Raw genomic sequence first — 26005 nt, 5'->3', positions numbered from 1 at the left:
ATTGTAAAGTATTGAAATGAATCAATCTAAATGCTGCTAACAGTAACGACACATCAGATTAGAGAGACTTAAAAAAATTTAATGATTTAAAGACCTGAGGAATCCTGGGTAATATTTCAGTCCTGGTGTAGCCACATGTACACAGAGAGCCCCTACAGTTGTCTGACGAGAACTTCTCATTGATAATTCCCAGTTTTACTTTTAACTTCAAAGCATCAACGAAAAGTCCTGAACTCAACCCAAAGATATTTTTAACACGGACGCTGGTACCGACCGTCTTTAGCCGGACGAGATTTCTTGATCCAGTCCGTTAAATGTCTGACGAAGTCAAAGAAGAAATCTCCCTCAGGTACACTGATCACCTGCAGAGGGCACACACACACAGAAACATCAGCGTGAAGTTAATGAACCAATTACAGAACTTAAACTTTCTGAATTAAAGATTTGTGTTGTTATAGATAGCAGCTTTAATCAAGTGTTAAATGCAAGACTCAAAAGCAAGAACTCATCAATTTTAGGAAGTGATGGTTTCCACTGTCAACAATCAAAAGAATAAAAAATAAATAAATTCAAATGCAATATAAAAGTGACACCTATTCAACCATATAGCAGTAATTTTAGCACCTTACAGAAATGGTTTGTAAACTGCACACAGAATCATAACTGTGTCATTTGCATGTACACTTCAATGTATTTGTATACAGAAACCTGCAAGTTCCTTCTGTTGAGTATGCGTTTTGTGGTTAAGGTGGAACAAACAGTAAAGGGACAATAGTGATGACAGACATCTAATAATCCCAGTATTTCTTTAGAGCTGTGTACTGGTTTGAGGAAAACCTCCTGAAACCAGTAAAGCTGTAATACTCTGAGGTTTTGAGAAACCATCGTTGACCTCTGACCTTGTCTGAGATCTTGACGAAGAGGCTGAAGCCTTCGGGAGATTTAAGCAGCAGTCTGGTGGAAATGTTCTGACAGAAATCCTTCGCCTTGGTGCTCGACTCCACCTCGAACGCCTGCAGGTGTGAAACAACACAAAGGCTCATTTTTCAAACACATTTATTTAGAGAGAAAGTTTAAACCTGCAGGCTTGTGTGTCTGACCTCGTCTGTGTCGTCGGGGAAGTAGACTTTATGGAAGATCTGGGTCGTTTTATGTTGGATGGCCTCCACTTCCACCAAATGAGGAGGGTACTTCCTGGATCCATTTCTGTTAAAGATGACAAAAAGGAGCAAAACTGGTTGGAAAAGAAATATTTCAACACCAAATATGATGGATGTGTTTTAGGCTGAAAGTCTGAGGTGTTACCGCAGCGCTTTGTGCAGCCTCTGCATGCAGTCTCCAGACAGCGGGTGGTGCTTCTTGGACTGGAGGAAGCGCTGGATGTGCGGCAACAACACGTTACTGGGAGGAAACAACCCAGTGCACAACCACAGCAGCTCCCAGCCTTTCTCCTCACTGTACCTGCAGCAACACAACACTCACCTTCAGCTTCTGCACAGAAAAATTAAGTCTGCCTGCAGCCACAGACATGACTGAATGATGACTGTCCACTGAATGCAACAAGTAATGTGAACATTTAGAGTTTTAACTTCTGCTACTCAATTTATTTTACATAAAAGCACTTTTGCTTCATTTCATGGACAAAGCAGCATCTCTGGGGTTTTTAATTAAACCAATGTGGGAGAAATGCAGTTCCTCTAATGGTCACTAGAGGCCGACTCTACCACAGACTGCCAGGTTAACAGGTCGGCACAAAACAGCATCATTATCTATTTCACATCCAAAGAAAACACAAATCTGAGTTTCATCTACATGCACCTCATCGTGTAAATTAAAGTGACTGAAGTGAATTTACACACTTGACGTGGTTGTCTGTGAGCTGTTTGATGATCTGACAGTAGATCTCATCCTTCAGCGGTTCGGCCTTCAGCGCCCCTTCAAAGATCTGGTCTGTCAGCTCGTTCACCGAGCGAGTCCGTTTGGACGGGTAGTCGCCCATGTACTTCATGATAGGTGGGCTCTAGGTCAAGGAATCACCCTGACACATGTACTTGCTTATAAAAGCAGAGAGATTATAAAAAAAATGGATAGAGAATTCTCCAAGAGCAGAGACAGTGGCAGACGTTTAACTTCCAGGGGGCAAAAAAGGCTTTTTAAGTTTGAGCATTTTTAATCAGATTTGACTGGTGATTCTTTACATGCAGGTTTTATGGCCTGGTGACAGCTGAAATTAAAGTCATTTTTGATAAAACTTCAAAATAAATCACCAGGTAAATGTGTAAAGGTATCAGAAGTGGCAGTAGGTTATAGCAGAGTACCCTGACCTGCTTCTAAGAGGTGTTTCTAACCTCCATCTGATTGTATTTTACACTGTAAGGGAAAGACTAACGATGCCATAACAGAGACAAAACTGAAACCATGATAGAAACACAGAAGATCATCTAATTAGAATGGCCCTAAAATCTTAGAGAGATGAACGCTGTTACTGTTAACGGTGAATACTTGTGAAGCTCCAAAAGCTGAATCTGTTCATCTGGACGTAGCGTTTTGTGGGAGAAACATTTCATCACTCATCCAAGTGACTTCTTCAGTCTCAGCTGACTGCAGGTTTCCCCAAACCTTATAAACAGTACATTTGCATAATGACTGAAATACTTATGAATTTGAGTTATGAAGTTGACTTATGAGTATTTTTAAATACTTATAAAAATACTTGTGAAGGCTGTGAACACATGGCTGTGCGGTTAGTCTGAACACAACATAAGATCAGAGTCTGCTTGGTGATCCACCAGTTGGCAGTTTAAAGGATATCTATAAAGGACATGCAGGCGTCCTGAGCCAGCTCCTCATGGCTGACGACCTTCTTCAGCAGCGGCTGTTTCAGCGGCTCTCGGGTGCAGCTCCACAGCTTGTCTTTCCCACGATTCTTCGTGACCATCACCCGGCTCAGGGTGTGTTTGGGAGGAGGCCTGACAGGAGCAGATTACAGAGAGATCGCAGGACTCAGAAATGAAGCCAGAGAAACCTCAGAAAAATAGTCTCTCTCTCTCTCTGTGTGTCTCTCTCTCTCTCTCTCTCTCTCTACACATACATCTATATCTATCTATCTATCTAGATATTAGGGGTGCAACAATACTCGTATCGATATTGAATCTATCTAGTGCTTTCGGTTCGGCACGCATATGTGCAAACAAAATTTTATTTATTTCATCAACTTTTCTTCTGACGATGCTGTCTGTGTTGAGCGCTCAGTGGATCTACAGTCGACTACTCCGCCTAGGCTGCACTGTCGAGCAGTGTTGCCAACTTAGCGACTTTGTCGCATATTTGTTTCAGAAGCAAAGTCTAAAAAAGAAATCCCTTTTACTCTTTTATTTACTTTTATCAACTGTTTTTTCAAGGTTTAAAACTACTTATAAACACACACACACAAAGTAACTCCACCAGAGTGCCTATTTCTGTCACTTTTGCCGGTCCAAGCGGTAAAGGAGCAGGGTTGAAGTGTGATTCAATAATTGCTAAAAGAAATTAATTTGTAGTTCTAAATAAACTCTAAATGCATTTAGGAGTCTATGTCTCTTCCACGATGCACTCTGGAATGTTACAATTATATTAGCATGACCACAAATTAGGTGATGACGCATTTAGCGACTTCTAGCGACTTTTAGGACAACCAAAGATTTTCCTTACTGAGGAGTTGGCAACAGCTGTCGCTGCAGATCCATGGCAAGAAAGCTGCTTGCTGCAAATGCAACTGCCTGGAAACTGAATTGAACCTCCCCACCCTCATTCAGATCTGGCCTTTGGAACTATCTTGGTTTTCATGTGAAGTATGACCCTGATGGTCAGCGCCTCATGGACAAAAGTAAAACAGTATGTCGGATGTGCCACGCAATGCTCACATTGGTGGGAACTAGTGCGTTAGCGCAGTTAGCTTGTTAGCGTGTTGACACCGTCCAGCCTCAGGCACGGGGCAATCCGCTGTAACTCGTTAACGGAGATTTGCCGCGTTATGGCGTTAGTGTCATTTTAACGATATTAACACTGACAGCACTAGTGGGAACATAACGAATATGACTGCACATTTATGCCGACATCATCCTAGTGCAAAGACAAGTGGAAGCAGACAAAAACAACAAGCACACATGCTACAAACTTTACCCGAGTCATTTAGACAGCCGTTAGCACATGATCCTCTTTATGGGACCTGAAATGTTTAATATGCTGCTGAGAATATACCCCAGAAGAAGCGTATAGTATAGCTTTTATTTTGGAAAGAGCCATTTCTCTGTAATAAACTCTTTTCCAAAGATGAGTGAGTCTCGATCTGATAGATTTATTTTATTCTATTATTTTGTTGTTTCAGCAACATTAAATTTAAAAACTGTACTTTTGAGTTAAAATATATATTTATAATTTTAATAAATGACAAATTAAAAAGGCATGAACATTTTTTTTGTATCGAAAAAATATCAAACCGTGACACCAAAGTATCGAACCGAACCGTGAATTTTGTGTATCGTTGCACCCCTAATAGATATAGATATATAGATATCTGATATACAGGTATATAGATACCTGTATATCAAACATGTTTTTTGGTCCGTGTACCTGAAGTAGTCGTAGGAGAACTCCTCCAGCGTGTAGGGTTTCATTCTGTCATCAGTTTCCACCATGACGACCTGCGAGACACGAACCGACTCCTGTCGCTGCTCGGGTGTCATGGTGACCAGCGCCTGATAGTTGGATCACATCAGACTGCATCACGTTTTGTGTACAGCACAAGAGACAACCTAAAGCGGCAGCATCTGTGACATCACAGTGGGCCATCTTTTATATGCAGTATATGATCTCTAAACTGTTAAACTCAAACAGGAAATGTGAACGTAAGCTGATTCTTTTTACAATTTTAGTTTTGAAATGTAATAAAAATATAATTTTGTTAACAGTTGTTATTGTGCTTTTTGCTGCTGTGCGTACAATATCCGCCGTCCTCTTTTTGTTTTTTACTTCTTCTGATGTTTGGCTATAGTCTTCTTAAAATGCTGAAAGTCTATTTTTGGGTCGGTTTGATGCTCATTAGGTGGTTGGAGGAGTAACTAAGGTGGCTCTGAAATGACTGAAAGTGCCCAGTAGTCACATTTTTTGTATTCTCCTCTGAAAATCAGAGAAAGAAGTTTTAGGTACGTTTTCCTTCTCACCACTATGTCCTGCTGAGGCCGGGTCATGGTGGGCAGGACGTAGACGCAGTCCGCTGGGAAATCTCCCTTCTGATTGGTTCGTTCGTTAATGCCATGTGCCCAGCCAGAGTTGAGGACCTGCTCGCCGGTTTCCTGGTCCAACAGGATCAGGTCTCCTTTCCGGAAGCTCAGGAACGTGGACTCCTCTCCAGCTGAGGAAGAAAACGGCACTCTTTGTAAATCTTTTCCACACTGAATTTATTTCATTCGAAGCTGAGTGTGCCTCTCTGCTCAGGACTCACTGGGGTTGGGGTTGTCCTGCAGGGCGACCACAAACTTTGACCTCTTCCTCAGACCCTCCAGGAAGGTCACCACCAGGTCCCGGATGTCCTCTGCATTGTTGGAGGTGAAGGTGTACTCGTCTCCTTTGATGGTCGCCAAAGTGAAACTCTGACCCTGCAGCTTTCCTCCCCTGAAAGAAAAACAAAATACGCACTGACCGGCTTCACTGTCCAGGGTGACGATGAAACACCTACATTTAAGTTTAGGCTCCACTTTATACACTGAAACTCTTAACTCCCTCATTCCTCACTCACAGCCCTCAGATCAGAGAATCAGGTCAGATATAAGTGTCAGGTGGCCTCACCTGCTGCTGGAAACTGCAGTGATTTCTGGGAAGGAGAGCTCTAAGAGGACCTGTTCCTGCTCATCTACAAAATAAACTCCCGTCCAGTTGACGGCGACGATGAGGTCGTTTTTAGGCAGACTGGGACCTGAGAAGTAAAGATCAAAATAAAAAAAGAAAATAATTTACAGAACCAAGATGGATAAATAACAATTCTGAATTATTTTGCTTTAAACAATATCCGTCTTTATTTTCGTGTCACATTGTATCAAAGTTAGTGGACTGAAAAGCAGTCTGATGACGGACTGAAGGTGCCACATCGTCCACAATGCCACTGGTACTTTACATAACATTAAAGTGTCATATCATGATATCAATGCTACAGCAACCCTATGCAGGCACGTTTCCTAGTGCCCAAAAACAACACAAGCCCGGGAACGTCAGCTTATCTAAAAAGGGAACTACTTTAACAACAAGAAGCACAGTAGTGGAGGTGGAAAAACTAATGTGTTGCAGCACTCGAGGCAAAAAAACAAACTGCTGAGCGTCACTGTAGCGCTCGCTAGCTGCACTGCTTTATGACAGGAGGAACAAGCAGTGGATGGAAATGACTGGTGATTGTGCAGCTCCTTAAGAGTTTAGAAAGGAGTTTTTCCTTCCCACTGTCTCCAAGTGCTTGCTCATAGGGGGCCGTCTGATTGTTGGGGTTCTCTCTGTATTATTGTAGCATCTCTACCTACAATATAAAGCGCCTTGGTGCTATAAGAATACAATTTTATTGAACTGAGTAACTTCAGTCATAGTTGAACTAAACCTTAAATAATTTTACCAATAATCAATAACACGGTTCAGTATTTTTACACTTTAACTAAATGTCACCAAAGTTGTTCAAAATAATTAAAAAAGAAAGTTTCACCTGAAAACTTGAAGGCTTCATAGAAACGAGAGAAGAGCAGTGGCCACTTGTGGCGAGCAAAGTCGACCACTTCCTCCTTCACCTTCTGAGGGTCGAACCTCTTCTGGGTGTAGATGCTCTGAGCACAGAGATGTTTATTACATTTACATGTGAAAATAAAAATAAATAAAATACATGTATTTATCATACTGCTACAGATAACGTCCAAGCTAAACCTCTTTGTTTAGATATGACATTTCAGCGTTTCAACAATTTAAGCTGCAGTTGGCTCTAAAAGACAAACAGAATCACGTTCATCTACAAGCCTGCCTAAAAACTGGTGATAATCACCTTTTTATGAGCAGCCATGATGAAGTGAGCCCACTTCTCCACTGATCTGGAGGTGGTGATCTCTCTGTCCGGGATGTAAGATGGGATGAGGCTCAGCAGGCGCTCCAGGAGGATCTCTGAACCGTAGTCAATGTAATACTGCTGAGAGGCCAGCTCCGCGAGGTCATCCTGGAGACACAGAATAAATTTTAAAAAGTTTGTCCTGTCTCCTGTTCAGCCAGCCTGACATTAATCAGTGTGGATCGCGCTCATAACACGTGAGTTATTACGCTTATTATTAATGCTGAAAATCTGCAGTTCCTCCAAAGCCCACTGAAGGCTGACTACAAAAGTGAGTCACATCTCTATGTTATAATGTCCACTGAGCAGAAATGTTTCCAGCCTGCTACAATCACTGCTTCAGTTTCCCTTCACGTGCGTTTTTATTTAGTTTATTTTTACTCCTCATGTAGTTTTTAGGAAACAGCACACTTCTGTTTGCTTCTTCTCGAGGATTAGATGAGGCTTGTGGTTTCCTCTCCAGCTCATGCGTCTGCCCTAAATGCTGTTCTAGCTCTGAGGAGAAAAAAAAAAAAAAAAAAAAAAAAGCATGCACTTCCTAAACACTATTCTTTGAAAACAAAGAACAAAACAAAGGACATGTAGTCACCCTGTCACAGCGGTATTCTCCAAACTTGACGCCCCTGACGGTTTGCTGGTAGATCAGGTTGGTGGCGACCTGGTCTTCTGTTGGCTCGTGCCACGGCGTAAAGATTTCTTTCCTGAAGAACAGCCGCCAGGGGGCGTTCCTCTCCTGAGCTCCCTGCTCTTTGGCGTACTGCTCACACTGCGACACGGCGTCCATCACATGGTCGCTCCCGCTGCCTAAAGAGGAGACCTGCAGGAGGAGATCAGAGGTGCAAACTGGTGACTGTTTTTTTTCTCCAACAAACAGAGGTTCACATCCCTGCAGAGGCCACAAGCTCTCTGAGAAAGATCCAGATGATCCAAACTGTTCCAGAGCGTGAGGACTAACAGGTGCTAGAAAGGAAGATCATGCCTCGGAGCTCATATGATGCCGTGTGCATGCTCACCTTGTCAAACAGTGCGATGTACAGCGAGAAGCCAAAGCGGTCTCGCAGGTTGATCTTGTCCGACAGGGCGTTGCAGAGCTCCTTTGCTGTGGTGGCCGAGTCTGTCAGCAGCGTTTTGGTCGTGCCATCCATGAACGTCACCGGCAACATGATGGGCTTCTTCGATTTGGTGGCCTGGACGTTGATTTCACAAAAAGAAACAGTTCCAGCAAACGGTGGGTGAAGTCACAATGGCCATGTCTGCCTTTTATATACAGTCTATGGTTTATACCTGCAGCTCCAGCCAGGACGGAGGCTGCGTTCGCGTCCCATTCACAAATGTTCGTCTCAGACGTTCTTCACAGTATGGCGCGTAGCCTGGAGGCCCGCAGCTGATGAAGTTCCTCAGATACTGCAATCAAAAGGACATGGCTAATGTGTAGATACCAACACAGATAAAAATAAACTAACCACAAAAAAATTATTGTAATTGAGAATTTGTGTTTTTAATTTAAACGTTGGACGTACTGACCTTCACAAATTTGTCTGATGGAGCGAAGCAGCCGACACACAAAGAGATGAGGATCCAGCCGCGAGCGTGAGAACTCTTAGACGGGTTCTGACTCAGCTGCTTACAGATCTGACAGTAGATCTCATCCCTAACACACACACACACACACACACACACACACACACACACACACACACACACACACACACACACACACACACACCAACATCTCAGAAATATCAAATTAAAGTTTCACTGAAAATAGGAAAACTTTGAAATTTCAAAGTGGGCCACGGCGCTGTGACATCTCGGAAGGTCTATTTGATGAAATATACAAAGAGCGGCTTAGATACAAGTTTTTTCCTCCACACGTCCAGTTTTTATATGCAAGGACACACTTATGTAAGTTTGTTTACCTGAGTCCTGGCCTCAGGATTCCGTTGCCGATGATAAAGTGAAGTTTCTCCAGGTTGGATGTGGGACGATCTTCCAGCATGCTGTTGCCATGAAGACTGTACTCACCATCGTTAAGGCGCTTGGTGACCTGAAAAGCATCAGATGATGCTTAATTTGCCTATATGTTAGCAGGATTATTCACAAAATTATGGATTTGACCCAAAATGGATTTGAAATTGATCAAATAAAATATCTTCATAAATATGTCTGAGCTTGAGATAAAGTCCGACTTCATGTTTTTAACATGAAGTTCAAATCCAGATTTCCTTCTGCACCAGAAGCAGAATGTGGAGCGAATTTTCAGTCTCAGACTGCTCATATTTAAAACAAGACCAGCATCATATCACCCCTCTCTCTCTCTCTCTCTCTCTCTCTCACCTCCTCGGTGATCTTGGATTTCTTCTTCAGGGTGAGGGACACCAGTTTGTGTCGGACGCTGTTTTTCTTGTGGCTGTCAGAGTGAGGCGTCTGGAGGCGAGAGAAGGAAATCAGCTCACAGAGATCCTTTACACAGTCACTGTGACCTGCACCCTGTTATTCTGGATCTTTGGAAACTATATGAAGTAACAAATATTAAAAACAGATCAGTTACATGAATACACTGAATAACAGTTCATACTTTATAGTTATTCTTTATGCTTGGTTATATTTTTACAAATAGTCTTTTTTTCCTTCTCCTAATTAACTTTACATGAAAATCAAAATGCTAAATTCACCTTTTACCCCCGCTTAGGTTCCTCTGGTGGTCCAGACCATAACCCCATGGAACCAACAGTTAATCTTAACTGGATTTTTGAAACTTCTTTAAAGGAAATGTCACTTTTAGCTCATGTTAGCGTTTACACGCTCAAACCTTTAAACTTTACTCGTCCGTCACTCTTCCTCCTCACCTCTCCCTCCCCTTGCAGCGCCTGCAGCTCTCGCTTGTACGTCTTTTTCCCCAGCGTCTCGTAGATTTTGGTCATGACGGGGATCTTCTCGCTGCCGTCGCTGATGGCTGTGTGGTACTTTGGCTCCGGGAGATCGCCCATGAACCTCAGCACTGTGATCCACACCGCCAGAGCAGCCTGAGCAGATGCACAGGGCACAAGCAAACAAGAGGTTCATCAGGTGAATTGTTTGTTCCTTCATTGGTTCCTTCTTGGCTGGTGACAGGTCTTAGTACTCGCACCAGTCATCAGCATACTGGAGCACAGACTGTATGTAACCGATGCACACAGTCAGAACCTCCCTGAACTCATTACGTCTAAATTAAATTAAGGCTTAAACCTGAGAGAAGAGCAAAGCTCGCTGCAGAGCAACAGCTTCGTGTGGACTTTTTGAAAACAATCATGTCTTCAGTTGTTTGCAAAATACATTTTTACGTTTGTGGGGCCAGAGGTCAGACCTACCAGCTGGTCCCCCTCATCGTCGTGGAAGAGCAGCGGCTGTTTGAGAGGTCGTCGGACGTATGTGTGTGTGGTGGTGCCCTGGAAGTAGGTGGCAGCAAACTTAGCGAACTTGTACTCCGATAAATCCTCCTCATCATCGTCCTCGGGCAGAGGAAGAGCCTCATCCAGATCCTCCTCCTCCAGCTCGTGATGGGTCCGCTCCAGATCCTGCAGAGAAGATGAGAATTTACTGTCTGCTGAAGTTTCCAGAAGTTTTTCAAATTCTCCAAATATTCCAACTTCAAAAATCCCTCAACTCTATCACTGAGTCTCAGAAACATGCACTCCTGCAGTAATGTTATTGAAAACAGGTCATTCTTTTTAGAGAAAAAATTTACCTCACACATTCTTATTTATCTAAAGCTGTAATTGCACTGGATGGATGACTTGGTTATCTCTAATAATTTGAAATAACTGCCAACATGATATCTGATTTTAATGCCCTATAAATCTGCCATGTCTGTTATTCACAAAGTTAAATTCAGTTCAATTCAATCTTATTTACATAGCACCAAATCACAACAACAGCTGCCTCAAGGCGCTTAAAGTAACAACTCCACCACAAACTACCCGACACTTTTCACCAAACACAGATCCTGTATTTATTTTTTTCTTCTTTTCAGAAAGAGTTTTGTTCTCTTCACAGCTTTCTCCTGAATTTTTCCTGGATGACTGGGAAATATAAATAAAAGTTTGCAAATTTAGGAGAGTCCAGGCAAGTTCAAATCTACCCAAACACTTAAGTCTTCAAGGATTATGAGATTTATCATATTGATTGCAGTTTTTAATAGGACCAACACACTGATGTGTAGCTGCGTATTTGAGTAAGCAGTCATGCCACACACACAGACAATGGCGTTATTAATTGTTACGGCCCTAGCTGGGCCTCCTGAAACTGCCCTTGTGCGGGTGTGGTGTTTTTCTCCGCCTCCTCCTTTCTTGCTCCACCCTTCTGTCTCTCTCTCGCTTCTTCTCTCTCCCAGGACACAGCTGCTGCTCATTGGCCTCGTTTACCACCTGGGCCCAGTCAGCAATCACCTCTCTGAGGTTATATAAGCTGGGGATAGACTGGATGTGGGAGGGTGGCTTTCTCTGGTGTCTCCGCGTTGCGTGTGTGAGTCTCCTGCCTACGGTGTGGAGTGGTAGGAGCAGTGGGAGAGGTTTCTGGTGGGTTTCCTCTGTGCTGGTCAGTGTGTGTTTCCAGCCTAGGTGTGGAAAGGCCTGCTGTGTGTGAGTGTGACCAGCCCCACCGTGCGTGGCTCTTTGTGAGTAGCTCAACTGGGCAGTGTTTTTGCTTGAGTGACGGCGGCCTCCATTACTTTGTTTGGCCTGCCTGGTTATCGTTAATAGCAGCGTTGCTGTCTTTTTCTGTTGCAGCCTTATAGTTGTTCTGTTTGTTGAAGTGGTCACCATTCTCTTTGTGTTGATCTGTTTGAGTTATCATTAAAGCAGCGGTGCTGTCTCTTTCGTTGTTACTATTTAAATGATTATTGAGGTATTTGATTATAATAAAGATTTATTTTGTGCTAAATACCTCTGCCTGGCGTTCTTTTCATTTCACCCGGATCCAACTGTTACTGCCCCCCACCCTCATCGCCTAGCTTTCACGGGGGGACGTAACATTAATGATCGGGGCTTAAGGATTCATTTTCCCTCCTCCTGATCAGACACCTTTGCCAACAGGACCAGTTTTACTGATTACACACGTTGGGTAACTGTACCTTTGGCCTTTATGAAAAAACGGTTCATTAATAATGATAATAATAATAATAATGGATTGCATTTATATAGCGCTTTTCGGGACCCCTCAAAGCGCTTTACAATACCACTATTCATTCACGCTCACATTCACACACTGGTGAAAGCAAGCTACAGTTGTAGCCACAGCTGCCCTGGGGCAGACTGACAGAAGCGAGGCTGCCATATCACGCCATCGGCCCCTCTGGCCAACACCAGTAGGCGGTAGGTGAAGTGTCTTGCCCAAGGACACAACGACCGAGACTGTCCGAGCCGGGGCTCGAACCGGCAACCTTACGATTACAAGACGAACACCCAAGTCTTGAGCCAAGAGGAAAACTTTGGTCGTGTCACCTCAAAGCCAGCAGGGGCTTGCCCTTCCTGACCCGGGAAAGAACTGGTGGTCCCCAGGAAGCCGAACATCTTGTCCACCATGTCTGAGTCATTGACAGGCTCCATGCGGGCCTTCTCCATCTGCTCGACCATCTCCTTCTTCCTCCGAGCCTCCTCCTTCTCCTTCTTCTCCCGCTCAGCGTCCTCTTTGGCCAGCTGAGCCAGACGCTCCTGAAGAAAGAAAAATTGCACTAGATATCAAAAATACAGAACAATCCTGTATCTTTCTCTTTCTCCAAGAAGCACGGCACAAGCAGAGTCCAATAATTCAAATATGGAGCTGGAAATATTGTACCTGCTGCTTTATTTCACATTAAAAAAGTGCTGAAGCAGAGAACTGTGACCCAGTTTTACAAACTGTCAAACGTTCAAGCAGCTCTGTGGGAGTTTCGGTTTCAGTCAGGAGTGAATTTAAACGTGATGATAAATTATTATTATCCACTTCCCTGCTCTGCTTGATTGATGTTTTAAATGTTGTCAGATGTTAAATTTGTTCACCTGGTGTTTGCGTTCAGCCTCAGCTTTCGCTCTCTTTGCAGACATCTGGTTCCTCAGCTTGGCTTCTTCAGCCAGACGCATCTTCTCAGCCTCCAGCCTCCTCCGGTACTGAGAGGAGAAATGAAGGAGTCCACCATTAAAGACTAAATCAAAACTGCAGCAGCCAGCTACCAAAACACCCTCGGCACAGCAGCAGTTCAACTTTTGAATGCCTCATTTTTTTATGAAAAATGTAATGACACTTTGAGGCCAAGCATTAATTTAACAAAGAAATCAAGAGAAGCATAGAAATTATAATGTATAAAACGATATAAAATCTATCAAGCTCTAGATTTTATAAACTGATGACATGAACGTGATCTCATCATCTCTAAAACTGAAAACTTGTGTGTGTAAAAGGAGTTTTACGTATGCGTGCACTGGTGTGTGTGTGTGTGTGTGTGTGTGTGTGTGTGTGTGTGTGTGTGTGTGTACCTCTCCCTTCAGCCTCTTGTACAGTCGTCGAGCGATCATTCCTCTCGTGTAGGCCTGGATGGTGATGACGGCCCACAGCCGGTGCCTGAATGCTCGACGCACCAAGAAGCCACGACAACGACCCTGGAAGGCTGTGATTCGCTGACGGGCCACGTGATATGATGCGCACAACTTCCTGGAACGAACCAGAGCTTGGAGGCGAGAAAAGCCAGCTCGCATCTGAAAGTAAAGAGGAGGACAGTTCAGCGAGTCTTTGAGTTTATTTTGTTTCCACTTTTCTCAAACTGCTGCTCGATGCTCACAGCTCCATAGTTCTTCCTGCACTGATATCCTCTCCACGTCTTCTGGATCAGCACTGCCGACTTCTTCATCTTTAGGAAGTTGGATCTGAAATTGAAAATAATCAGAAATGACTATTTGTATGACCTCTTGTTTTACTGTTCATACAAAGACAGAAAACATTTACCAGAATCCGAGAAACTGTTTTAAAGTAGCATTCACAGAGAGACTTGTTTGTCTCATATTCTGCTTTCAAAGAAAACAGAAAAGTAAACAGGAGAAATAAAGGCATTTCCCCACACATGCTTGGGTAAAGTGCACAGGTAGCATTAGTAACTCCTTTAGCATGCCCACTGTCTTATTTTGAAAGTTCTGTTGCTCTTCCCCCGAATAGCCCCGACTCATCCTGTCTTGTGTTAAACTGGCTTCCTGGCCAACTTGTATCTGTGCCAGTCCTCACAGTCTCACGGGCGCACTCCTCCAGCTCGGACTGCAGCTAGTGATGACAGTCACACTCAGGAGATATGCTGAAGTGTCAATTTTAAGCAGGTGCAGAACAACACCATTGCAAGCTAAGGTCTGAGAGTGTGATGTTTGACTTCAACTCCGGGATAAGAATCACTGGCAGCTGCATAAAATATAATATATAAAATAAAATCTCAGTCTGTGAGAAACGTTGAAGACCCACCTGTCCTTGAAACCCCGAACCACCTTCTGGATGAGGATGACCTTGTCTGTGATGGCCTTGTCTCTCTCGATCTCCAGCAGCATGTCGTGATGATCCTGGACAGAATAATAAACACAAAACACACTCTGCACGGTTCTGTTTCTCTGCTCTGACTCAGTTTGAGAAAGTTTTAGGTGATCATCTGAGACATTTTACTCAAAACCACAAAAGTCACCTACTGGTGGTCCTGGAGGAAAAGCCAGGAGGATCAAAGTCAGTGTACTTTAACCGAAATAGAGCAGCTGTCACTTCCAGCTAACGTGGCAAAATATAAATATCTGCTTTCCAAAAATATAACATGTAGGACACAGGCAGGATACACAAGCTGACAGTTTTCAACTAACATGACACACAGCTGAATGTAAACACCTACAGCTTCTTCCCGTCATCTGTCCACCCGCATGCAGGCTGATCTGACCACGTCCTGTCGGGGAAGCGTGAGCACTGCTCTGCTTTCACCCACTGAACTTTCTCCTTCCTGCTGTACTTCCTGTCTGGCCGAGCAGCGAGGCCTGAGGGAGATGAGCCTCAACTCCACCACGGTCAACACATCTCAGTGCTCCACCCCCCAACTTATCAATCTAAAAACACTTTGATGGTGAAAGTGTCACATTGTATCCACTATGATTTAAGGGCTGAAGATCCACCCCCTTCACCAAAATTACATTTTATTCCCAGGAACGATCGTTGATGCGCGCTTTGAATGCAGGAAGTAAAGAAGATAAAAGGCAGAAACATAAAATGAAGATAACGGCTGTGCTGCAATCTCTCAGAGTGACTATTAAAAAAAAAATTAAAAAAAAAATGCTTTGACAGGCTGTGCTCGCCACGTCAAACTACACTGTGGAGCCAGATGATATGTTCTTTTAACCTCTGTATGGGGATGGCCAGCTAACAGACGTGACCTCTGACCTGATCCGCAATACATGATTGTATAAAGTGGGCAGATAGACAACTGGAAACTAAAACACGCAGTGTTTCCCATCAGCAGACGTGTGGACTGGAAACAACCAGAGCAGATTCACGGCTGGGATGAACAAGAGCTGAGCGAGTCAGAGACGAGAATGTAAAGAAGTTCTAGATAATGTGTAAAGACATCTCAGTGGAAAGATAAGAGAACAGTAGTTTACGCTGTGCCAGCATTTAGCCCGGCATCAGTGATCTTTGGAAATGCAGTGAGCCCTGTGATAAGTTTCACACTGGTCCTGTTTGCAGCTGTGTGAAGTGGCTGGGATGAGAAGTAGCACCTACCAAGTCTGAGACTTTGAACAACACCCTGCCGGCTTTTCTGCCCTGTGTGGACACACGGCTGCATGCAGGAGTACCTTGAGGAAGATCTTGGTTTTTCCCATCTGCCAGTCGTCGTCTCTGCCGAGCACGGCCTCCGCAATCCTCTCACAGGTTCCTCTCAGGTCCTCCTGATGGAAACAGAGACAGTATCAAGCAATGTATTTTTATTCCTGAACTCTACCAGAGTAGCTTTGCATGATTCACAGTTCAAAAATAATCCTCATTTATCTCATACTGGGCCTCAGTGTGAAACAAGCTCTTTAAACCCTTCAAACCAACTTTCTCCAGACAGGCTGGTCCTCAGACAGGCTGTGCTCACAGAGCTGTGTCCAAGATGACCATATAAGGCATATCCTCTCTCACTGACATCACATGGAGCAAAGAATAGTGTTCAAGGAATTCTATATCCTAAGTTTCTAAGTCACAGGGATTACATTTGCAAGTAATGCCTGGAATCTCAAACATGTCCACAGCTTTAGAAATAAAATTTCTTTGTCTAACATAACCCAAAATGACTTTCACTGAATTTGCCAAGTTTGAGCAAAATAAACATCAACTTAATCACAATGAACACAGGTCAAACCCACGACACGTATTTAACTGCAATAATAAGTCAGATATTAAAAATACAAATGTTTTCAAAGTGACAAACACACAAAATATGACCTGTGAAGCGGCAGAGGGCGGGGTCGAGGAAACATAACATGCATGTTCCAAGAAAAACAGGCAGGTGGTGGGAGTGTGGGAAAAACTGCACAGTGAAAACATGTGTGGCACCAGAAAATACCCTCATGACAAACTCTCGCACGCACAAACCCACAACAAAGAGAGACAGTCGCTCACTTCCCATAGCAATGCCCCGCTGGGCCCATGTCACACAGAGGCTACACAGCAGGCCACATTCCCTAAGAAGAAGCTACAGCTGCTACAAAATTACTTATCCAAGCTCAGTTCTGTTGTAATTGAAGTAAAACAAACACTTTTCTCCAATTCCAAAAAAAAAACCAAACTTTGCAGAGGTTTTTTTTTTTTTTAAACAAATTAATTTGTTAAAAAAACAAAATTCTTCTTCATAACTAAAGTGCCCCTCCTCGAAACGCTGAGGTGATCCGCAGCTCTCTCAGACCAGAGTTTCACACAGATGAATACTGTGATATAAGATTATCAGTGCACAAAGATTTTCACTGAATCTCAAAAATGTTTTTGGTCCAGTTGGAGAGATTTTAACAGTTAGACAACAAGTGCTTTTTTTAAACCACCAAAAAGTTCAGAGTTAAGGTAAAAGGGACTGAATGCAGCTGCGTGACCCCCGGTTATGTCAGATAAATGCTACCATAAAACCGTTGATCTCCTCCTACAGCCTTTTTTTGTTTTTTTAAGACACCTCATCGGTGTGGCCACAAAAATAGAAAAATGTGCATTTTTTTAACTTTAACTTTGTTTTTGTTTTTTTACTTCCTTTAAAATTGTGCATCTACTTTTTAACTTTAACTTTTGTTGTGATTTTGCTATATTTAAAATTGAATTGAATTGAACTTTCAGGCAGTTACTCCATCGTCAGGTTTTTAATGTGACAGCTGCAATTTTCAGACATTGAGTATTTAAATAATTTTATTGTTTCCACGTCTACAAACCAGATCATGTTTAAATTGAACCATAAAAATGAATCAAAGATTTTAAAAATTGATTTAAAAACTGCCTGACTATGATGACTTGATTGTATTTTGTAGTTGATTAAAGTATTGAGTCACTAGTTCTTGATTATTTTGAGTTTAAATGATTTTATTTATTTCAGTGAATATGTAATTGACTCAACTGTGAATTAATTAAGTCATTAAGTCACATCATTAAGAGAAAGAAAATTAGTTTTGAAAGAAGCGACAGGTAAAGACTGCCTAAAAAGCTCTGGTATAAAATCTAATGCACTCATAACTGATTCCAATGTTCTTTTGAACTTCCATGACACCATTTGTGAAAACCGTCCTGATCACGAGACGTTCCTGATCCAAACTCTGTCCCATGTCCAGCAACAACAACAAGAAGAGCTGCGCTGTGCAAAAAGAGGACAGTTTCCAGGCATCAAATGCAAGAATCACACAGTGAAACTCTTTTTTCTTGAAACTGGTCATCAACCGTGATGAGAAACTTTGCTTCATTTATACTTGATGAACTTTTTCTGATCTTTACTTTTTTGCTACATTTTCCAATAAAAAAATGAAGAGTTGGAGTACCTGGAGTTGGGAATACATAAATTATTCTGGGTGTGTTGATTTAAAAAGTAAAAAAGTTAAATTTTATTTATATAGCACCTTTCAAGATAAAAATCACAAAGTGCTTTACAGAAGCAGAAAACAGACATTAAAATCCAAAACAAAACAAAATTAACCAAAAGCGAGTTTAAACAGATAGTCATGTCTTTTAAAAAGCAGTTAAAAACCTGAGTCCACAGATCTCAAACTCAAAGGGAGCGAGTTCCAGAGTCTGGGAGCCACTGATACAAACGCTCTGTCACCTTTTGTTTTTAACCTTGTATGAGGGACAAAGCAACCCCTGGTCACAAGACCTCAGGGACCTGCTGGGGTGATAAGAAAGAAGAAGATCACTTAAGTAAGTTTGCAGGGCCCTATAAGTCATGATTATGCTTAAATTGGACCCTATAAGTGAATGATTATGATGCTTTGTCAGAAATTGGACCCTGAACTTGACAGGGAGGCATTACTTAAGCAAGTAAATGAATTACAATAGTCTAAGCGAGATGACACAATGGAATAATCACTATTCGAAGACTTCAGCGATATATCTTAAATGGTAAAAACAAGAGTGAACCAAAGATTTAACGTGTGTGTCCAACGTCAGAGCTGAATCAAGTGTAACACCAAGGTTTCTAATGGATGATTTAATATAAGAAGCAAGAGGGCCTAGATTTTTTAACCACGAGGGGAACAAATTTCTCAGGAGCAAAGACAATGACTTCCGTTTTATCACCATTTAGTTGAATTACCAGCCATCCAATCTCTAACGGAATCTAAGCAGGACTGCAAGATTTGGAGCTTAGAAACATCAGGTGGCCTAAAAGAGATATATAGCTGAATATCATCTGCATAACAATGATATGAAATATCAGAGAAAGAGCTAAGAAGTTGCAGAAGAAAGAGTAAATACAACAAAAACAATAATGGTCCCAAGACAGAGCCCTGAGGCACCCCATAGGCAAGAGAGCTGACGGAGGCCAAAAAACCCAATAATACGGTGCGTCCACCAGACCCATCAACACACCTGTAGTTACTCTACCTGTTTGTACGCCGGTTTGACTCCAGGCATGAGCACCCGGTAGCGGTCGACGAACTCCACGAAGGTATAGCGGATGGGATATCCAGCACGGCGGATTCGGATGGTCTCCATCATACCTGAGTACCTCAGCTGACGCACACACAGCTCCCTGTCAAACAGCTGCAGACACAAACACGAAGCTGGAACAGTTTTTTGACAAGGTCCCAGCTTTGGCTGAAGAAGCTGAGAAAGGTTAAAGGTCATAGCTGCAAAGATTTGGTACTTGGTAGCTGAGAGTAGACATGACGGGTGAACAGGGATATTTTATTTAATCTATCTAAACATGAAACTCCCTTAGATCACTACATACTATTATTTTTCTATAATTAAGTAACCCATTAACCATTTCACCATTTTTCCTCCTCACTGTGCATCTTAAACAGCCACTCCACTTTTTCTCAAACAATCCTGTTTGTCAGCTGAACTTATTGTGGCTTTTTCTTCATCCCTCATTTTCAACTTCTTAATTACAGTTTGAACTCTGCTGACCGGCATTCTCATTTCCCTGATTATATTTTCATATCCTTTTCCTGTTTTATAAAGTTCAACTATGTTCTCCAGCAGATCCTTTGAGAGGTCTTCTGCTTTCACCGGCATCTTTCAGGAGCCCAGAAACTCACTGACCATTTATGCACACAAACTCATTACAAGCAAACAGATCACAGGTGAGGACGATCATCTTTAGTAGTCATTTAAACCTGTGTGTGTCAACATTGTGTATGGTACCATGCTAACACTTTCTTTTACAAATAATAAATGATTTTACTGAAACCACCAACCATGAATGAAAAACATTTTTGTAGCAGCATTCATATTTTCTGAAAAAACTCTGCCAGGATACGTAAACATATGAGTTGAACTCAGGATACAGGTCAGGTCCAAACGTTTGACTTATCTTTGTGCTGCACTGTAACACAAATACCCCTCAAACTTGCAGCTACAGCACAGCCTGAATTTAAAGAGATCATCTTTATTTGTCACCATGGCTGTGGTAACGGTCAGACATGGAGTCGCTGCAGGTAGAGAGTGGAGAGCCACGGGAAAATACGGAGGGAAATTAGGTTATGGGAATCAGATTTACAGAGAGAAAAACAAGCAAAAGCTTAATTTAAATCAGCTTTTATCCATTTCTATCGTTAATCGATTAAAAACTTTTTCATGCATTTTTGCTCCGGCTCAAAAATTAGCAGGAAATAAATTCCACATGACATCGTGAGGATGACTCCGACATGTTTTAATGACAGGAAACAAAGAAAGCCCTACACACTATGGAAGGTACAAAGCATAAAAACAGGTTTGTAGTTTATCAGGTATCTGCAGGGTTGGACAGAAATAAATTTAAAAAAAAAAAAAAAGTTTTCTAATGCAAAACAAAGTAAAAATACTGTTTTACTATTTCACTGTATCATGTTAACCTCTACAACTTCTTCATAACTAAAGTGCCCCTCCTCTGCAGCAGAGTTTCTAATTTGCATTAACTTCTGAATCAACCTTTTTCTTTTAATATGCGTTTACCTTCGTAATTCATCTTAACACTGAACTAAGCAAAGACATGTTTTGCCTCCCTGTGACTGCAGACTTCCAGTAACTGCTGTTGTTTTAACCCCGACTCGTATCCGCGGACAGCGTGTCAGACTCACCATCGGCTTCTTGTATTCATTGGGTTTGATGCAGCGGACGAAGAACGGCTGACAGACGCTCAGAGTTCTCATCAGCAGCTCCAGAGATCTTTTAAACTGGCTGCTCAGGGTGGGCGAACGCTTCCTGGTCTCTGCCCCCTACACGCGCGCGCGCGCGCGCACACACACACACACACACACACACACACACAGCAACAACCCTGTTAGAAACAATGAGGACTCCTCCTGCTCTTCCTGAGCTCGGACACAAACCTCTTTCCTCTCTGAACAGAAAAGTCTGACGCTTCAGCTTCACTCAGTCAAACCTGCTGACTGAGCAGCGACTGTGTCACAAGGAAGGAGCTGCAATCAATTAACTGATGCATCAATCAGCTCAGCCAGAGAAAACTGTTGTAGCCCTGTTTTTAAAATTATTGTAAAACTTCTTTAAAACTAAAATTAATCACATCATTTAAATTAAAGTAAAATAGCATCACTCACAACAATGTAGTTTTAATAACAACAATAACTTTCTGATTATTTGTGTATTTAAAGAAATTTCTTGAATTTTGAGACTTAATTTAAAAAGTTTTGCGACATTTTCCTCCAGACTATGAATAAGCTCATGAAAAAAAATAAATAAAAAAAAATTAAAATCATTTTTATATTATTCAGCAACATTATATTAATTAAAATTAAAAGTCTAAAAAATAATCACGTTACTGTCCATTAATAATTACAACTTCTTGCAGCCATGTTTTACAAACTATTTCAACATTAGTTACCGGAGAAGCCTTACAAATCGTCAGTTAGATTAAGATTTATAGATTTACATTAGTCAATAATAATAATAATAATAATAATAATAATAATAATAATAATAATAATAATGATGATGATGATGATGATAAAGAGCGATATTTGAGAAACAAAAGTGAGCTTCTTACCAAAGTTTCGTGAGCACAGAGCTAACTGAGCTTTATGGTTATAAAGAGAAAAATTTTCTAACATTCCTCCATCGTGCATGTTTGTATTTGAGCCTCACTCAGGTAGAAATGAATGTTTCAGCCGGTGTTTGAGCTGTTTACAGATCACCTGCTGCTTCCCTGTGCAGGCTAAACTCAGCGACCTGATCTAAATCTGACCCCGTTCAATCATTTCTACCTTCAAGCTACATGAGCGCGCAGATTTCACAGCATGAGCTGCTGCACCGATCACCGTCAAATAAACCTCGTCACAGTCTGTGGAGGTGTTCGTCTTTACCCAGGTGTGGCTGGTAGATACGTTACTGCCCTCGAGCGGTAACAGGCATGTATTACAACACTGCAATTAATACATTCAGGTGATAAAATATAAATATAAGTTTAATTATATTAAAGACAAATTAATGTACAGGTCTGGATTCACCACTGGTTCGATTATTTAAAACAACTTTAATACTAATATAATCCATATTTATTAAAAGCTTTAGGTGGAGCAGAAACCTTGCTGCCCTTAAAACTTTAAAAAGTATTCATTAGTAAATATTAAATGTTATAATATGTCAAGTAGTTTGCTAAAGAAGCATCTGATGTCACAAAATAATGTTAATTTGTAAACAAACAAAATAGATAAAAAATAAAAAATAAAATAAAGGCTCGGTGGGGTTTGTTTGCCGATTTCTGCCCGCAGATGGTTTGTGAAAAGAAGTTACGGCTATATGTTATTGTTAACTACATTAAAATTTTGGTAATATTTACTAATGCTAGTTTTTACCTCGCCGACTGCAGTACTAACTTTGAATTTGTTTAGTATCACCGCAGTAAAATGGATAAGAAACAAACAATAAATGATGTTTTTTAAAAGATGGCTCAAATATATCCTGTGACTGTGTTGCAATAAAGAAAGGGTAAATAAATTAAAAGTAAAAATAAAAACACACAAAATAAATAGTATAAAAGACTAAAATTACAATGAATGTGACATGAAGCTGTTTATAAAAGTTTTTTTGTTTGTTTTTGTTTTTTTCTTTTTACATGAGGCTTACTGAAACACTTTTAAAGGCAGAAAATAAAATGATCGGTGAGCTACAGTATAATCTTTTGACATTACTCTCGGATGAAAGCACACACAGTATGAAAATAACCACCATAGTTGACATGGAGTTGTATTCATCAGCCTTTTGGTTGAATCTGATTCAGCTATGACAAAAGTATGTGAGCTATGGGATGTTCAGACCATGTTTGAAGTCAGAGAGGAATCAATGAAATGGAAATAGAAGGGAAAATGAAGAGGATGAAGATGCAGCGCTGGGATGTTTGATTTCTCATCTTTACCTTGGATGGAGCTGCGGTGGAACTAACAGGAGCGTAACCACACAGAAACTGGCAGAAGCAGCACACAGACATGCAAATGCAAACACACAAAGAGACAAACAGGGAGGGAAGACAAAGAAGTCAGACATGTTATCTTTGGGCTGGCCTTTAAAGAGAAACATGCAACAGCATGCAGGAGACGAACAGCTCAGAAAAACTTCCTGCAGTTCTTAAATTAACGTGTCACTCAGTCAAGAGGTTCCTAGATGGGGGACCACTGCATTCAGGGACCCATAGAGCATACTCGCTGTTATCAGAGTTGCCAGGTTTGTGGTTTTCCTACAGCATCTGAATGCTTTTACATCTGATAGTGGACTGCAAAGTAAATGTAAATTTAGTAACACAAATCCTAAAGTGGACGTCTTCGGTTTATTTCCATCCTTGGGTTCTAACAGCTCAAACAAATCCTCATTTTTCATATACTGGGTCTTGATTATGGCTGCCCTCTTCTCATTGGTTGACCCTTACAAACGGCAGGTTTGAACATGAGGTGGGTGGGGCCATGTGCCTAAGATGAGACATCAGGGCCTGTTTATTTGAAACTCTAGTCATGTTTTATGTTTTTCACCAGAGTAACAATATGACAGAAATAAAGGAAAGCAGGATCTGCTTTGAACAAGTTATTATTAAATTTCCAAATTGTTACACTAACAAACACAGAGGAATGCTTCCAATCTCAGCATCCACCAATCATGTGTTTAGTTTAAGTTCCAGTTCAGGACCTGGTTGGTGACAGTGTTGGTGTGGTCACACAGGCCTGGCAACTCTGACAATGGTCTTCTAGTTAATTTTCTTAATACGTGTGTGTGTGTGTGTGTGTGTGTGTGTGTGTGTGTGTGTGTGTGTGTGTGTGTGTGTGTGTGTGTGTGTGTGTGTGTGTGTGTGTGTGTGTGTGTGTGTGTGTGTTACCATAGCTACATCAGCCTGGAAGATTTGTTTGATGAATTTGTTTTTGGAGGAGTGAACTAGCTGAATGATGTCGCCATACAGAGTGTCCCTGTTCTTCTCCAGGAAACCTGCAGGACACACACACACGCACACACACACACACGTCAACATCTCAGAAATATCAAAGGTTTAAACATTGCTCATTTGATTTTACTACATTTATTTGTCAGTGGTGATTACATTTATTTGTAGAAGTTTAAAGAAGTTTAAAAAAATTATAATAATTGTACAAGAACTGACATTCATGAAAAAGACATAAAATACATTTATAAAGATTACATTTGTGATTTCCTGAGAAATGACATGTGGATATATACAGATGTGTAATTTGGGCCCAAATCCAGTGAAGAAACTTTCAGTTATAAGTTTCAGTAATAGGTTTGACATCAATCAGAAGAATTGTTTTCAGCTCTAACTTAGTAAAACATTTTTAAATGGAAGTGGTGCTTCCATGCTGTTATTTCTATTTCAGTGTGTTTTGCATACACACTTCTGCTAATGGGATAAAGATCCAGACACACAGCTACAGGCAGCAAACATACTTCAACGCCCACCACTGCACACGATTTCAAGCGAACATCCATCCCGCATCAGTTTCAAGTTTAAACCAGTGACTCGTGTGACTCTTTGCATGAAATTGACCTTTGAATATGAACCACTAAAGTCATAAACAGAAGGTTTAAAGAGCAGGTTGGTGGAGCTTTGATGCCCACTTTGACATACACTAGAAAAAACACGGTCAGGTGCGTTACTTGTACATACACTGAGCTCATTAGGTGAAACTTTGGTCAAAGAATTTAAATGCAGGATTTTAGGCTGTATGTAGTTTTGGTAGTTTTATTTAGCCAGACATTGGAAAACCATCCTGACTGGCTCCGTAAAATCTCTTTTACTGTACATTCAAACAATGGAAAACTTGTAGTAACTGCATCTTTTAATGCTGCAGTGTGTGTGAAGTGACTCTGACCTCTTGTTTCATAGTAAACCACTCCAGCAAAGTGTTGGATGCCAAACTGAGTCTCGTAGTTGTTCTTTGGAGGGATGTAGTTTGTGTTGAGTTTATGCTGAAAGTTCAGCTTGTTGAGCATGGTGGTGTCTGTGCCCTGCAGGAGACAGATGGGAAAAATGTGAGAGTTTAGTTTAAAAAACAAGGCTTCTAGTCTTTAAGATGTAAACACTGGCTTTGGGCCACTTGGCGGCAGCAGAAACAAGCTGTGAACAAGCTGCTGACACCTTATTGACTAAAATCTTCAACACACTGTTTGTTGTGTGAAAACAGTGTGCAGCACACTGTGATTCAGTGGGTGTGCGCCTAGGCTTAGGCTGCTATGCCCCAGGACCCTTTACATTTAAAAACAAGTTTAAAAAAAGGTTTTGGTTTCTATGGATAGTTTCTCTTCTTACACGAGCTTAAAGTGGATGATTCTTGTTAATAAATACAAATCTATTGCTACTTGCGCTTCCTCACAGCCGTAACCATTCAACAGACTCAATTTTCATTATTCTGTCACATCAAGAAGGCAAAATAGAGTGTTGTTCCATTTGTGAGTGTAAAGCTAGTGTTTTGTTCGCCATTCTTTCACTGATCTCCTCCAAGTCTTAGCCAAGTTAAACAAATGTGGCCTAATATGTGGTGGGAATCTTCCCCAGCATCCATGTTGTCATCATGTTCATACAGTATAAATGACTAATTTGGGGTAACATTAAAATATATTCCTCTATTTATCTGATTAACTTAACTGGCTCCATGTCACCACTATGTTAAAGATCCAGGAAGTCAAACAGGAAACAGGAGATTTCCAAATCTTTTTATAGTAGGTGGGTTTTGGAGTTTGACAAGTTGATGGAAATTATAA

The 26005-nt window shown here is 41.4% G+C and overlaps 1 protein-coding gene across 1 annotated transcript in view; it reads right to left on the bottom strand.

Annotated features, from left to right (window-relative positions):
* Positions 1-26005, bottom strand: part of myo7aa (myosin VIIAa) — a 63107-nt gene that overhangs the window by 8932 nt on the left and 28170 nt on the right. The window contains exons 15-44 of the mRNA XM_039622819.1: positions 25117-25252; positions 24111-24217; positions 20869-21006; positions 19190-19348; positions 15934-16026; positions 14570-14664; positions 13905-13989; positions 13603-13821; positions 13129-13236; positions 12592-12801; positions 10462-10668; positions 9961-10137; positions 9449-9538; positions 9031-9158; positions 8636-8762; positions 8396-8515; positions 8125-8298; positions 7701-7928; positions 7052-7219; positions 6722-6839; positions 5827-5953; positions 5483-5652; positions 5202-5392; positions 4612-4736; positions 2812-2969; positions 1860-2013; positions 1306-1461; positions 1101-1206; positions 900-1013; positions 275-362 (exon numbers count right to left, since the gene is read on the bottom strand). Coding sequence (XP_039478753.1) covers positions 275-362; positions 900-1013; positions 1101-1206; positions 1306-1461; positions 1860-2013; positions 2812-2969; positions 4612-4736; positions 5202-5392; positions 5483-5652; positions 5827-5953; positions 6722-6839; positions 7052-7219; positions 7701-7928; positions 8125-8298; positions 8396-8515; positions 8636-8762; positions 9031-9158; positions 9449-9538; positions 9961-10137; positions 10462-10668; positions 12592-12801; positions 13129-13236; positions 13603-13821; positions 13905-13989; positions 14570-14664; positions 15934-16026; positions 19190-19348; positions 20869-21006; positions 24111-24217; positions 25117-25252 — 4276 coding nt within the window. The remainder of the gene's footprint in view (positions 1-274; positions 363-899; positions 1014-1100; positions 1207-1305; positions 1462-1859; positions 2014-2811; positions 2970-4611; positions 4737-5201; positions 5393-5482; positions 5653-5826; positions 5954-6721; positions 6840-7051; positions 7220-7700; positions 7929-8124; positions 8299-8395; positions 8516-8635; positions 8763-9030; positions 9159-9448; positions 9539-9960; positions 10138-10461; positions 10669-12591; positions 12802-13128; positions 13237-13602; positions 13822-13904; positions 13990-14569; positions 14665-15933; positions 16027-19189; positions 19349-20868; positions 21007-24110; positions 24218-25116; positions 25253-26005) is intronic.

The sequence above is a fragment of the Oreochromis aureus genome, linkage group 14, assembly GCF_013358895.1.
Source record: "Oreochromis aureus strain Israel breed Guangdong linkage group 14, ZZ_aureus, whole genome shotgun sequence".
NCBI classification, from domain to species: Eukaryota; Metazoa; Chordata; class Actinopteri; order Cichliformes; family Cichlidae; genus Oreochromis; species Oreochromis aureus.
The sequence above is the reverse complement of the archived record's forward strand: the minus strand, read 5'-3'. Positions and strand labels throughout refer to the sequence as shown.